The 15,127-nt window shown below is 38.1% G+C and overlaps 2 protein-coding genes across 3 annotated transcripts; one reads left to right on the top strand and one right to left on the bottom strand.

The window, feature by feature from the left end:
- Window positions 1–455: 455 nt before the first annotated feature.
- On the bottom strand, window positions 456–4,330 carry LOC129718479 (zinc finger protein 37-like). Its single transcript, XM_055669289.1, has 5 exons — window positions 4,064–4,330; window positions 3,713–4,011; window positions 2,613–3,657; window positions 2,432–2,554; window positions 456–2,377 (listed from the first exon to the last, which is right to left on the bottom strand). The coding sequence occupies exons 1-5, from the start codon at window positions 4,187–4,189 to the stop codon at window positions 1,898–1,900; spliced, it is 2,073 nt and encodes a 690-aa protein (XP_055525264.1). The 5' UTR covers window positions 4,190–4,330; the 3' UTR covers window positions 456–1,897.
- Window positions 4,331–11,945: 7,615 nt separating this feature from the next.
- On the top strand, window positions 11,946–14,732 carry LOC129718480 (zinc finger protein 33B-like). 2 transcript variants are annotated; one of them, XR_008726915.1, is made up of 5 exons: window positions 11,946–12,140; window positions 12,248–12,444; window positions 12,503–13,324; window positions 13,388–13,961; window positions 14,176–14,732. XR_008726915.1 is itself a non-coding variant. In XM_055669291.1 (4 exons), the coding sequence occupies exons 1-4, from the start codon at window positions 11,988–11,990 to the stop codon at window positions 14,621–14,623; spliced, it is 1,620 nt and encodes a 539-aa protein (XP_055525266.1). In that variant the 5' UTR covers window positions 11,947–11,987; the 3' UTR covers window positions 14,624–14,732. The 2 variants fall into 2 exon arrangements, 1 of the variants encoding a protein (XP_055525266.1); XM_055669291.1 differs by lacking the exon at window positions 13,388–13,961 and having other exon boundaries at window positions 11,947–12,140.
- The last annotated feature ends 395 nt before the right edge of the window (window positions 14,733–15,127 follow it).

Genomic DNA, 15,127 nt, shown 5'->3' with positions numbered 1-15,127 from the left:
AGCTTCACCAAGGGGTTGTGATCGTTGGATTTACGGACATCACACTTGAGTAGGGATACCATCTGGTCGGAGTTAGAAATAAGGATACCTTTTCTTTTCGATACAAATTTGATCTAAGCCTTAGACCTCCTAGCTGGTTAGTACCTGCGCTTTGCCTCCTATTTGATCTACGCTTTTTCAACTCGACTGTTATAGAAGTGAAGTGACAGATAAATGAGTAAAATGATACTTTTCAGAAAGACACACAAAGTTTCTAGTGCTCGCGTTACTTCACAATTACCAAATGTTTAACGGTTTCAAAAGATTTCACTCGTCAATTTACTAAGATAAAACTGAAGAAAACATATTTTCACAGTGTTCATGCAAGATTTTTTTGCTGAGATTAATAATATTAATCAATAATTTTTAATAATTTTAAATGTATATTATTTCAAACCATTACAATCACAAAATTTCAACTGGTGTTCAGTAGGCTGGTAACGTTGGAGCAGTGCAGCCATCAATGAATACTAATAAGTAGGGTACTGAATATTACGTGATCGATGCACTTTCATGAATCCGGCCATTTAAAAACATGAATAAATCATAAACAATTAAAAAGATATCTGATTTGTTCACATTTTGGTTTAAATACGATTCAGGTTTCATTCATACGCATACGGTGCTACTTTACTGGCATCATTGTCGGTTAGTTATGGGTTATGTGGCCAAAAACAGCGCAAATGGCAGATCATGCCTTTGGGGACGTCGGCTTACGAAAATTGACCACGGTTTTTGAGCACCCCAAAACTTATTGTTCACCCGAAAGCCCGAAACCAATGATTCTGATTTCGATTTCCGCTTGATTAAGGTTAGCACTTTTGCGTGTACATATTATTGCCATACATCAAAATTGAATATCTTAAGAAAATCAGGACAAATTCTAGAATATGAAAAAGAAATCAGGACGCTCAAATATGATCTCAGAATCAGGACATGTCCTGCTAAATCAGGACGGGTGGTATCCCTACACTTGAGATCTACGGCGAGTCGATCGAGGAGGTTGAGTTGACGGCTTCGCACTCTATAAGCGTCGTCGAGGACTGGATGCGCTCCAAAAAACTGGAGCTGGTGCATCATAAGACGGAGGTTTCAGTTGTTAATAACCGTAAGTCGAAGCAACAAGCGTTGATCAGTGTCGAGAATTGCACCATCGTCTCTAAGCGCTCCCTGAAGCTGCTGGGGGTGATGATCGATGACAAGCTCGCCTTCGGGAGCCATGTCGAATATGCCTGTAAGAGGGCTTCAATGGCTATTGCTCGCATTGATTATTGCTAATTATCTCGCATGATGTCCAATAGCTCAGCAGTGTACAGCAGCAAGCGAAAACTTCTAGCTAGCGTGACTTCGTCTATACTGAGATACGGCGGGCCAGTGTGGTCCAAAGCACTACCCCGACAGAGTTTCTTTCGCGGACTGTCCGGGACAGAAAAAGGGTTGTCCGGGATAGTCCGGAAAATGAAAAAAAAAACAGCTATAGGACAAAGTGTAGTCCGCGGTGTAGCTACACCGCAAAAACGAAAACGACATTAGTTTGGTTCGAGTTACTCGAAACGAAATGCCTTATGTCACCCCAGATTTTTAGAGTCCGAGTGTAGATTTTTATTGATTCGCTGATATTTGCATATTTTCTCAAAATGTGCTGTGCGCAGATTTTCGCAGACTTTTGCCTACGTGAGGGAAATTTTTTCGAATCACGGATAGATTTTTTTTAAATTTCAAGCATATTTTTCCAGTTTTTCGAGCATCTCTGCTTCTTTCAGCTGTTTCATCCAGTCTCTGAGCGTTTTTTAATGGTAGCATTTATTGTATTGGTGCTTAATTCATTAATTCCTTTTTGTAACGTATGCATTTAATGTTATTCATTACTTTGTGCAAGTTGTGAACTAAAAAGCACTCCGCTAGTTGAGAGATTTCCATAAGCATTTGGCTCAAGTGCAATCGAAGTTTGTGAGTGATGAACATTTGTCTGCAACCGCGACTCTTGACCTTGCTGTTGTCGTCTTGGGATCCATTCCGGATGTGATGCTTTCAGATGTATTCGTAAATTGTTTTTAGTAGAAAATACTTTTTCACAGTATTTGCACTTCTCTGGTTTTTCACCAGTGTGTGTTGTATAATGTGCTCGTAGTTGCTTGGCTGTAGCAAACTTATGCTGACATTGATCGCATTCATATTCTTTAAAATGGGCCTGGAGGTGTGATATCATGTTATTCACCTTATCTGTATTATAGCGATCACAGTGGTTACACTTAAAATGCATTGGATTACGACTCAGCACAGTATAATGTTCGACCCATGACTTGGCTGGTTTGTAATTATCGTTCTTAGCATGCACCTACAATCATTGCCGTACATAACACAAATATATCTTACACATTAGCATTTTTACCTTTAAATGTAAAATTAAATTACATGAAGTGTTGAATTTTTTTGGGCACAGATGGCATTGATAGCTGCGTTCTTGGCTATGTTTTTTTAGATGAACATCATAAGATTCAATTGTTTGTAAAACCTGAAAATAGTAAAGCTTGAGGTATAACGAATATTGTACACTGTATGATTGATGTAACCTTCTTGCATACTACACATTCGTATCCTCGATTTTCATCGTGTAGTCTTTCGTGATTTCTTCGTTTGTTAGGATGATTGAATACCATGTCACATTTGTTACATTTCAGTTTTGTGGTATGGTATTTCATGTGCTGTTTCAAGGAAGATTGTGAACCACAAGTTTTACCACAAACTTCACAATTAACCAAGCAAGGAGCACCACCTCCTAAATGAAATGTCTGTGTGTGATAGTATTTTCCTGCAGCATTACTGTAGCGGCGATCACAGTAATCACATTTTACTGGTTGAGCATGCATTTTCATATGACTGTTCAACGTACGGACACGAGTTAAAATGACCGTTTCCATAACGCACTCTTTACAAGTATATGGAAGTTTATCAATGTGAACAGAGAAATGTTCGATCATCGCTTTTCTTGAACCCAACGAATCACTGTTACAAATATAACATTTATAATCATGCAAGGATGGAAATGGTTCTTGTTTTTTCTGCAAACTGTTCAATGTACGAACTGTTTGCTTCTTTTGCTGTTTTTCAACTAGTCTTGGTCTACCTCTTTTCTTTTTATAGATTGTGTCATCCGGCGAATCAGTACTGTCTGCCTGTTTTGGTTCGTCCGTAACAAGATCAAGCGTATTATCTCTGTGATTTCCCGTTTCAGCATGATCTCTAAGCAGACTCGTTTGTCTTCTAGGCCACCTTGTAAATCTTTTTTCGCATATTACCTGTTGTTTTATCCGTCGGCGATTTTTCGTTATTTTAACTTCATCACCAGAATATTTATCTGATTTTTGCACATTTTCTGCTATCAAATCATATAATTCATTACAAGCTATATCATCGCTCTTTGCTTCTATGTCTATATAAGAAATGATGGTTGTCTTATCACTTTCTGTTTTGCAATTCTCAGATGTCTGTTTTGCTAAATTGTAATCTTTTTTAGTCGCGTTTTCAGCTTTCAAAGAGTTTCTAAGCCTTGTTAGGGGAATATCTTCATCAACGTCGCTGCTTAAAATCTCCTCTTTAACTTCGTTGAATTCAAACCTGTGTATAAGTTCTAAAGTTAATATTTTCTCTGTGATTGATCATAATATCTTACAATTGCTCGTTGGTAGGTTCATGTGATTCGAGATCTCTCTTTTCAAATTTGACTGGAACATTTGCTTGATTATCCACGTCATCGTCCGAACCACTGTAAAATATTTTTTCACGGCGAGTATACCGTCGCTTCTTGTCCTGTCGCAAGTCGTTTACATCTGGTAATCCAACATCATCGCGAAGTTTGTCACGTAGTTTTCGATCGCTTTCTTTAAATAGTGATACATTCTCTCTAATTCTAATGAGTTTAACAGCGCACGATTTGCATATAAGTTTTGGCAATCTATCATCTTCTTTGATCTGAAATCATGTTTTTCGTCATTTTTTTTATTACTATATACAATGGATTTACCTCTAATTTGATGTAATCTTGAATAATAAATACTAAATTATGGTTTCGAAAAATTGTGAAAATTGAGCGAAGTACTACTGTGGTTGATAAGCACAGCCGACACATTCGTACCCTATGACTCCCCATTGAAATTTACAGGTGCTTTTCGAAAGATTTTTATTTTTTATAGAATTAGAAAAGCACATCAACAAAACAGACTACAGAAAACTAGGGATGGGCAAACAGCTCACGCTCGTTCATGTGAACCCTCCTGTGAACCGGTTCACAGAGCACGCAAGTGCGAATCATGAGCGTAAAAAACAGGGTTGCCACATTTATAACTGCTTATTTAGGAACCATTCAAATTTTACATAATGCGGAATTTGGAAATTTCCAATACCCACCCACCCCCATGTAACGCAATTTTACATGTTGGCCACACGCAATATAAAGCTTCGCTGAATACCAGATGTTTTTGAAAAATGTCTGTATTTGCTCGAAAAACCGGAAAAATGTGCTCGAAATCTGAAAAAATCTATCCGTGATCCGAAAAAATTTCGCTCGTGCAGGCAAAAGTCCGTAAAAATCTGCACTCATTTTAAAACAAACTGCGCAAATATAAGGAAACTCTGATAAAAATCTGTAGAAACCGTGGAAAAACTGCAAATATCTGCAAACCAATAAATATCTGCCAAGGGGATGGCAGCCCTATCTAAACTCTACACGTTTGACAGTAGCCAACATATCGGGGCTTAATTAAAAAATAAAGCCCCGAGGCAGGCGCCTAGCAAAACTTCCATATACTTTACTCATTACACCATGACATTGCCATTCCCCTGATATCTGCACATGGACTCCAAAAATCTGCGTTTTGCAGACAAATCTGCACATTTGGTATCACTGATCATAATCACTGATGGATGACACATTTGATTTTAAGGATATTAAAGGCCCGAATACGCACACGGCGTAATGACGCCTTCTCCATACAAACTAGAAGGCGTAATTGCGCTTTCCGTCGGGACGCCTTCTAGCTGTGCCTTCTAGTGAAAAAGGTAGCCGTTCGCCGCCTTCGGCTGCGTACTTCACTGCCTTCCGTGTAGACGCTTTGTGCCTTCCACACGGTCTTGTGTCGCCTTCTTTTTGCGAAAGCGGCGATGCCGTGTTGTATCATTTTACGCATGCTGGTAATTTTAGAAGTGTGTTGCTTTATTTTTTCTTCCAAAAAACATCAACAAACATGAATTGGGTGGCATGACGACGAGAAGGTTAGCACACAGCGGGGTTCGAGACGGCGTGATTGCGCCTTCCTCGGAGACGAGCGGAAAGTGGCAGATGCCAGAAGGCACATTAGAAGGTTTCAAGAAGGTACTGACAATTTTTGTCATGAAGGCGTTGTCACAACGTGTGTGTGTTCGGGCCTTAAAGATGCAGATTCTCCGGTAACCCTCAGACAGGTAATTCTGTCGCCTGCAGGAGGAATTGTGCATAATGCTGATAAAGAGCATTAAAAACATTCAAGCATTTTCCGAGTGAATGGCATCACTTAAGAAAAATACAACAGGGATCGTCGAGGTGGGTGAGTAAGAAGAATAAGAAGCCAGGTGTCTCTCCTCAGGGCGTCTTCAGCGGTGGTCTATTTTTGAAACAACTTTATACTAGATTTATACCAGCGAAACCTGAATAGAACCAGCTAATATAGACCATCTTTTCGTTCTCCGCACCGGTGTTGTATATCTTGTTGATTTAAACCGCTGACTTCTGTCACACTATCCACAATTCAATACCCCATGCTATCAGTTTATGAGACTTGTTATAATAAAAACACTCAATATTTAACAAACGGAAATTCGATAATTTTTACGCACATTAAACGATTACTTTGATAAGACACTTTATATCCATAAGACTTTATGGATTTGACGGTTTGACCCGAGCGTCAGTGACATTCCTTGGGATGGATTGGTATGATCGAAAAATTTCTGCTACAAGTAGGGCTTCGGAGGATAGCGAAAAATATTTGATTGCGTAGATGTTAATCTTCCGTTTTCGTCTCATCAATCTTTTAAAATCTTACAGTTCTTCAAACTTGGTTTGGGTTTTGAGGATATTGGGTGGCATTGCGCTGCTCGATTCGAACGATTTTTGCTATTTTCGAGTTGGTCACATACTGCAAGTTATGCTTCAAGCTTAAAAGGAGCAGTCATTGTCATTTGTCCTGCGGCTCATCTAACCCGCAAAGTCGAAAAATACGAAAAACGAAACATAACGCCCCCCCCAGAGATTATTTAGTTTTGTTCGAGTTACTCGAAAGAAATGCGCAATGTCACCCCAGCATTTTAAACGTTTTCAGTTCAGTGTCTTCTAGGAACATTTTTCTGGCCTCTTAAGTTCTCCTCTAGTCCCAATACAATTAAGGCGACGCTGGTCCGCTTTTGCTGGTCGGTTTCCTTGATGCCAAAAACGACAAACCTGTTCATATTCTGCATCAGAAAAGTCACAAAAATGAATTGTGAGTTGTCAAAAAAAAACTTTGTTTTGTTTATTCCCCAACACTCGCAAAACGCTTATATGGAAATAGCCAAAAATGAGGTATTCAATTGAAATATGACATTTTACCCACCTATTCGCAGCGTACAAAGGGTTTTAGAACGATCTATTTCTTGTTCCAAAATTAGACCAAAACGTATACCAGTTTCAAATTTTTTTCAATTTAGATCTGGTATAAAACAAAATGTACACCACCGGTGCAGCAGTGAATTTGAGTTAGTTCCAAAAAAATAGAACAAAACAACGATTTGGACCACCGCTGAAGATGCCCTCAGATATTAGCATATAGACTCAATGGAATATAGACCATTTTACGAGACGTTTCTGAACTCAATTCATGAATGAAATTTTGACAGAAAGCTCGGAACCGCTGACATAACGCACGTAAAAGCAGCATCAATATCAGCAGGATCTGTGACACCTGTCAGTTCGTAAAATGGTCTATATAGAAAGGCAATGGAATGAAGAAAGGTACGGAGATGGTTTGAGTCTCAAGTTTAAAGGGCTTCTTTTTTGTTAACAGTGATGACGTAAAAGTCAAAAAACAACGCCCAAAAATCAAAGTTCGGTAAATTTTTTTCAAAAAATTTTCACAGGTTATGACAGTTTACGGCTAAAAATGCCTACCTTCGTCGTTAAACAATGCGGAACACAATTCCAAATGGCATTTTCTTGTTTTTGGTGATCTACGTTACAACCCCAACACATGCTTCTGTTTACCTTTTGAAGTAGAATACTTCTCTCAGGAAGTTCGGCTACATAGGGATGTGAAATGAAAATCTAAAACCGAAAAAAGTGAAAAATATGTTCAATTTCAAACGCTAATAAATCGGTTAGTATTCGATGGATTGCCTTCGTTCTTGCAGCAATAAATTGGAAAATCTTCTAAGATTCTTCCCAAAAGAAGATAATTGTAATTTTATTATTCATACTATTGTACTATTGAAAACAGTCAAGCCTTGTCAAAACGGAAAATTCGACCTTTGATTGGTCGTTATAGGGGAACTGCTCCATTATTCATCTCAACAGCCAGCTGCACCTATATTCATCTTATTTCTCTCATTTGTCCAATTTATCGTCAAATGTCTACAAATGTTTGAAAGTAAATCTATTTGCTTCTCGATTCTGTCAAGTGGTTGACAGTTGTACGTTGAAAATATGGTAAAATATGACGATAAATTGATCCAAAAGGCGTGATGAGATGAATATAGGTACTGAGATGAATATATGAGCAGTTACCCTATGATTGCTTCCCAAGCACGGTCGACGGAATCATATACCTTGCAATTGAAAACATGCTATTTGGCCTACATAAAAGCCTGTTTCAGCCGAAGCCGCTCATAATAGTTCTAGACAGCGACAACAGCAGACGTCCTCCCTTAGCAGCAGCACTAGCAGTGAGTGGATACCAGCGATAGCGGAAAGCAACCACAGCTGTGGGCTGTGGCGTAGCAATGGATAGACTAGTTGCAGCGGATTCCAGCAACGATAGTAGCTGGGCCAGCTGATGCAGGGACAGTGGATATCAATGGCAGCGTATAGCGGCCACAACGGTGGCATGGCTATGGATAGCGAACTAGTTGCAACGGATCTCAGCATCGATAGCGGCTAATGCAGTGAGGCACTTTAGTGAAATGCAGTCTATGTGTGACAGTAAGCACTAGTAAAATGCATTCAATGAAAAGTTAACTCATTTTGACAACACGTGAGCCGTCTAGTTTTGAGTGTTATATCAGCATTTCATTGTTTACTTTATCACAAGGAATACATTATTTGCCCTGTCAGTGATAACGCAAAGATGTAATCGGCATCTTCTCCGGTCAGATGTGTTTCCGTTACACCACCGCAGAACGTTAGTGATCGGCATCTCATCCGATACTAAAATGAAGAACAAATTGTCTTTTCAGGATGAAATAAAAACTTGGTTGAAGAGTTAATATTTTCTAATGAGTTAATTCAATTTTTTAATTTGTAAAAGTTATAAATTTTACTTCATCTCCGTGCCTCAAAAAGTACTGAATTATTTTTTCCTTCAGTTATGAGCACGACATCCGAAAAAATGTCATCTCAAAATTTAAAAATTGTCAAGCCCCAACCATGACAAGCAACTTACTATATTATTGAAAATGGTCAATCTTTGTTGAAGCGCAAAATTCGATTGATCTGGTTAGTCAACGTTTATTGAATGACACGCAAGCAGCCGGGTTATCTTTCTTGTAAAACTATTCTACTTCAACCATGCGGTCGTGGTTTTGCACACAACCCTCCTGTTATTTTTCGTTACTAATACAGACAAATAACTTCTTCTTCCTCACCTTTGTATACCTCATTGGTGTAGACTCTGATTACGCATACCAATGCAACAACACTGAAAATGTTTTATTTCAAGCTGCAAGTGTAGTCCGGAAAAGTGTAGTTACACCGCGAAAACAAATTTGACATTTCTCGCCAAACATGTGAAAAGGGCCCATGTACCATATGTAAACATGCAAAATTTTCTCGTTTTTTGATCAATACAAGCGAAATCTGCTCTTACCGATAAGATTTATTTATAAAAGAATTCACTCTTAATCGAAAAATTTTATTTGTACGAGTAGATTAAGCTTGTATTCATTGAAAAACGTGAAATTATGGCTTGTTTACATATGGCACATGGGCCCTTTTCACATGTTTAGCGAGATTTGTGATTGGAAATATCGAGCAAAATCGTTAACGATAACATCGATAGTTTCTAATTTCTTATCGATGTTATTGATAAATTATCGATAATATTTGCCGGCGGTGCGAGGTCGCAAAAGCAAGGTCTGTTCACTTGTGAATTTTACAAAAGTCTATTCGGCCAGTAGAGAATTGGGAACAATTATTGGCTATTTCGGATAGCTACTATATGATATTTTGCAAGTGCAAGAAATAATTCGTATGCTTTGTGCCACCTGAACTGCCGCCTTTGACTAATCGATAATTATCGTTAGCGCTAAAATTTAACAATATTATCGATATGAAGCAATTGTTGATATTAACGATAAATATCGATAACATCCCATCACTATTTGACATTAGATTTATATAGTGATGTCCGATTTATTCAACTAATCGATTAATTGTTAATCGATTATTTTGTTCCTGTCCGCTAATCGGACTCGATTAGCTGACAAAAGATATTCGATTAATCGAGATATACGATTATCTGATTGCGTGAGCCCTGCGTTCAAAAATAAAATGTTATTGTCGCTGCAGCGCTACTCTGCAATTCGCTGGTGAGTCCAGCGACGCGAAAATTTCTGGCGATGTTATATTGCATGATTATTTCTCGCACAGTACAATGCAGTTTCAATGTTCTTTGATAAAATTGACATAGTTTTGCGACTAGAAAACAATCAAAACTATTAGAAAATAATACAGTCGCATATTTTGGGACACTTTATGTTGAATAAAAGACTACTTTATATTAAAATACACTAAGGTCGCTTTTAACGCGGTTTTCTTTTGCGCGGATTCCGGAATTTACACGCTTTTTTACGCGGATTCCTGAATTTACGCGGTTTTTACGCGGATTCCGGAATTTACGCGGTTTTTTACGCGGATTCCGGAATGCACGCGTTTTTTTTACGCGGATTCCGGAATTTACGCGGTTTTTTTACGCGGGTGCCCCCGCGTAAAAAGCGACTTTAGTGTACTACGAAATTCGCTGGAAAATCCTTGTCAGACGAGCGACTCGTCGCTTACGATTTTTTTCTGCATGCACAATAGTGCTGACCAACAGTCAGTTACCAATAAACTTGTTCTCTAGATTTACTGACAAATCTGGCAGAAAGCTCTAGCATTATTCCGTGGCCTACCTCTTGATTTCGATGTACGAAGTTGGTTCATCGAACAAGCCTATGATCGAATCTCTACTGCAAATTCTGTGTAAAATAGTGTAACACCTAAACTTTGCTTTTTTGCAGCAAAAAATATTGTACAATTTTACAACATATTAAAACTTTCTCTAAGAGACTATATGGCTATTCGGTTCGAAATCACATTATTTGCGTGCGCTTTATTTTTGCGGGGTTACATCATCAACCGGAATGAGTTCGGATCGCGTTATGATTCCCGTAAAAGATATAATGAACTCGTACGCGTGATATTTGGTATTATGAACCTGGTATTAGAACTTAGCGCATCGTTTACCAAAACGAAATCTGCTGCAAACCTTACCCTTTTCTCCAACATCCCAGTGATTTCTCGTAGAAGTGCAGAGGTGTTCTCGGCTTCCAATAAAGCGAGTATCACGTCAACATATTACTATATACACTCCTTCTTTGACCTGAATTCGGATGCGACCGGCGCTGGTATTGCCTGATAAAAAGATTAAGGTCACCAGTTTTTACACATTGAGGATGAATGTTAATCCCAAGCATCATCCATTGGTTCTCTGTGTAATTACAGCTGATCTGGCAATAACGGAGTAGCAACCGCGGGCGGTCAATCATGCTCATGCTCATGCTCATTCGGTTCGAAATCACATTATTTAATATATTTATAATTCATTGGAACAGTGGAACCATGCATTCTCTCCTATCGACTGTTAGATTAGGAACATTTCTAGGTAAAAGCGTTGGAATCTGTCCTCGAATTCGGTTCCATACTGAAATTGGGTCAGAATTTCTTGGTGCCAAACCACCATGCAAATACTGCCGTAACTCCCCGGGTAATTCACCCATATGGTCGATGTTTTTGTATTTTGATGCTTCTCTAGCGAGAGTACCGTGGGCAGCCCACAGGCCATTGCTTGGTTCGATGTTGAATGGTTCAGGTTGCTCCTCTCTACACTGCCTAGTAATTTTTTTGCATAATATTAACTAAAATTATTCGCGTTCGCGTAAGTGCGAACAGCCCTTAAAATTTTTTTCAACTCCGTAGTCGCGAAGTTTAGTTCTCGTTCGTGCGCGCATTTCTATAATTTTGTATGAAATATTAACGTCGCAGCACTAAATCGAAATCGCGACTTTAAATAGAAAGTAGTGCGCTGTATAGCACATCAGATGCGCTATACAGCGCACTATTTGCGACGTAAGGTATAATGTGCGGCATGAGAGTAAAATCAATTGTCGCCAGTCAACAACTACAATTTTCAACTAAATGGATAATATAAAATAAGTGAGAACAGAGGTTTCGAAATCTCTTGTATTTTCGTCACCGCTGGCATAACCAATTTTCCCATTTTTGGACAAAGTTGAACTATAATCGAACAATAATCGGGGTCAATTATTCGATTATTCAACAATCGGAAAGCCGGTTAATCGATTAAAAACTGATCGAATATTTTCGCAAATAATCGATTAACCTCGATTAATCGAGAAGTAATCGGACATCACTAGATTTATATAATCTCGAAAGTAAATATAGGTATATGTGCATTATTTGTTACACTATTTTAACTATCAAAATGGATTTCAATATGATTTGTCGACTCTGTTGTAAACAAACAGACCACTTACGTTCTATTATTGAGGTGAAAACAATAAATTTGCCAAATGTTTTCACTGATATTTTGAAATTAAAGGTTAGCTTCATTTAGGTGTCGTATTCTAATTGAATATTTTATTAATGTTGAAATTTTTTTTTGGTAACTGCCGTGTAACATATAAACTTTATTTAATCTCATTTTAGTTTTCTGATGAAGATGGCCTTCCTCAAAAAATTTGCAGGTCTTGCCTCTCTACGTTGGATAATATATATGAAACAGTTGAATACTTTCGCAGTAATGACAAAAACCTACGGCTTCGGTTGAATGAATGGTCGGAAATCTATATAAAAGAAGAATTAATCGATACTGACGAGGAGCAACGAACATTTACTCAACAATTGTAAATATATTATGCAGTAACATGTAAATATTAATAACTTGTTTTTTTTTTTTTGCAGAGAAAAACGGCCATTCTCAGTTAAAGCGGAAGAGCAAAAGGACGTTTCCGAAGAAAGAGTAACACATTCAGATAATGAGGCAATTTATGAAGAATGGTTATCTGAATATGAAAATCAACGGTGCGATACGTTCAATCAAAGACCATTCCAAAACGAGGAAGTTTATGCCGATATGGATAAAAAAAATGACACTGACGTTAGTAAGAAAAAAAATGGAACTCGAATTGGCCGACCTAGAACTCGCTTCGATGATCCAAATAGACCACGTTTAAACGATTTCAAATGCTATGTATGCAAGAGCGAATCAATGGGTACACCAGATGCATTGCGAGCTCATTTGGAAGTTCACTTAGATCAATTACCTTACACATGCACGATTTGCGTAGCAGAAACAATTGTTATTAACAGTATAACAACGCTGAATATCCACAAAAGGATGCATGAAAATCCGTATAAATGTCCCCAATGCGATCGATGCTATGCTAATAAGCGAGCTGTTGATGGACATATACAGTCATATCATTCAGAAGAAAACACTCCTTCTCCTTCAATTTGTGACAAATGTGGCAAAGTTTGTCGGTCTTTGACATCTTTGAAATATCACGAGAGGCTTCATACATCTGCATGCGCATGTGAATTTTGTGGCAAACTTTTTGTCGATAGACACAAACTTCGACGACATATTGAACGAAAGCATGAGAAATTGAAGAAATATGAATGTTACCTCTGTCACAAAAAGTTATGCTCTATGGATGCAGTGCAAGTGCATTTTAAGACTATACATTCAACAAAGGTGGTAAATTGTGAATACTGTGGTAAAAGGCAAGTATAATTTCGTACATCACGAATGTTTCAGACGCGTTATGACAGTTTATCATATTACAGTACATAACTGTTCGCTAACTGGGCGAAGAGCACTTTCCCAGTTATCGAAATCGGCTCGCTAACTGGGATGTCATCTCAAACGTAACTAAACGTTGAGGGGGATTTCAATGAACAGCAAGCTAACGCTGCCTCGCGACACTAATAAAAGATTTAAATTTTTAAGTTGGTCGCCAGACAAAAAGTTCTATTCGTGTTGTTACTGCTTATGTTACTATTAAATCCCAAACTAGAAAATTAACCGCGAAAGCATCATCCTTTAATGTTCCCCATTCGCATGCCCCTCGATCGTTTTGATCATTGACGTTCACTATAAATCGACACGTTACTGCCAAGTGGATTCCACTTACTTTTGTGCTAATAGATGAAACATTTCATATCTGAGTGGAATACACTTGCGTTTCACTTCACAGCACAAAATCAAGTGTCTCACACTTCCGTTTGCCATGTCTTGCATACCAAAACCAATATTTATACACTCAGATTTTAATGTTAAAACTCGTCAAATGTCAAAATACGTCAAAATATTGTGGATTCCATTGAAAGTCGATATGGGTTGACCTGTTAAAATGATTGGGTAGGTTTGTTGGTATTCATGTGTAAAGGGCATTTGGTGTGCGCGTGTGATTTTTTTCAGTGTTGGTTATCTTTTCAACTGGGAATCGTCCCAGTTAGCGAGCACCCAGTTAAAGCGTGCCCAGTTAACGAACAGTTACTTTATTTCATTCGCTTCCGTACTTCAGTGTAATACATATAAATGAAATATTTTTTTATTTTATGTATTTTTCCAGATATCCATCAGAATTATCCCTTCGATATCATTTGAAAAAGCACGAAAAAGACCCAAATTCAAAGTTCTCCTGCGATTGGAAAAATTATTATTCTGAAATAGTTACTGGTGAGAATAAACCATCTAAGAAATGCAATTTATGTGGAGCGGTTGTAAAAGCCATTGCCCCACACATGCGTTCCGTGCATTTTCCTAAAGAGTACCGCTGCAATATATGTGAGTCAGTATATAAATCTAAGAACACCTACGACATTCATGTTTTGGAGCATAAATTTGGTAAAGCACATCGATGCCCGATATGTGACAAAGAATTTTCTGAAAAAAAGAATTTGATTGCGCATTTAAAAACTAAGAAACATCGAGACCATCCATTAGCCAAATCACTTGGCTGGTTAGATATGAAAAGTGAAGCTGGTATCAACCAGCTAAAACCGGAAGATACGGCATGAAAATTTGTCAATGAAGATGGAACAAAATAACGGATGAAAATGATATCAATCATTGCTGTATTACCAACCGTATTCACATTTGTACGAAAATATAAAAATATCGTTCTCATTTCATATTTCATTTTGCGGTAGATGGTGGGGCAGTTGGAGCCAAGTCTGTCCAACCCCGATATTTAAGGAAGGATAATGGCTGACTGCCACTTGCGGGACTGTATGAATGCCATTGGAAGGGATTGGGGAAAGATTGGGAAGGTGTTTAAGCGTTTGAAAAAAAAATAACAGGAGGGTTGTGTGCAAAACCACGACCGCATGGTTGAAGTAGAATACTTTTACAAGAAAGATAACCCGGCTGCTTGCGTGTCAGTTAATAAACGTTGACTAATCAGATCAATCGAATTTTGCGCTTCAACAAAGGTTGACCATTTTCAATAATATAGTAAGTTGCTTGTCATGGTTGGGGCTTGACAATTTTTAAATTTTGAGATGAAATTTTTTCGGATGTGC

This window comes from Wyeomyia smithii, chromosome 1 (genome assembly GCF_029784165.1).
Source record: "Wyeomyia smithii strain HCP4-BCI-WySm-NY-G18 chromosome 1, ASM2978416v1, whole genome shotgun sequence".
NCBI classification, from domain to species: Eukaryota; Metazoa; Arthropoda; class Insecta; order Diptera; family Culicidae; genus Wyeomyia; species Wyeomyia smithii.
The sequence above is the reverse complement of the archived record's forward strand: the minus strand, read 5'-3'. Positions and strand labels throughout refer to the sequence as shown.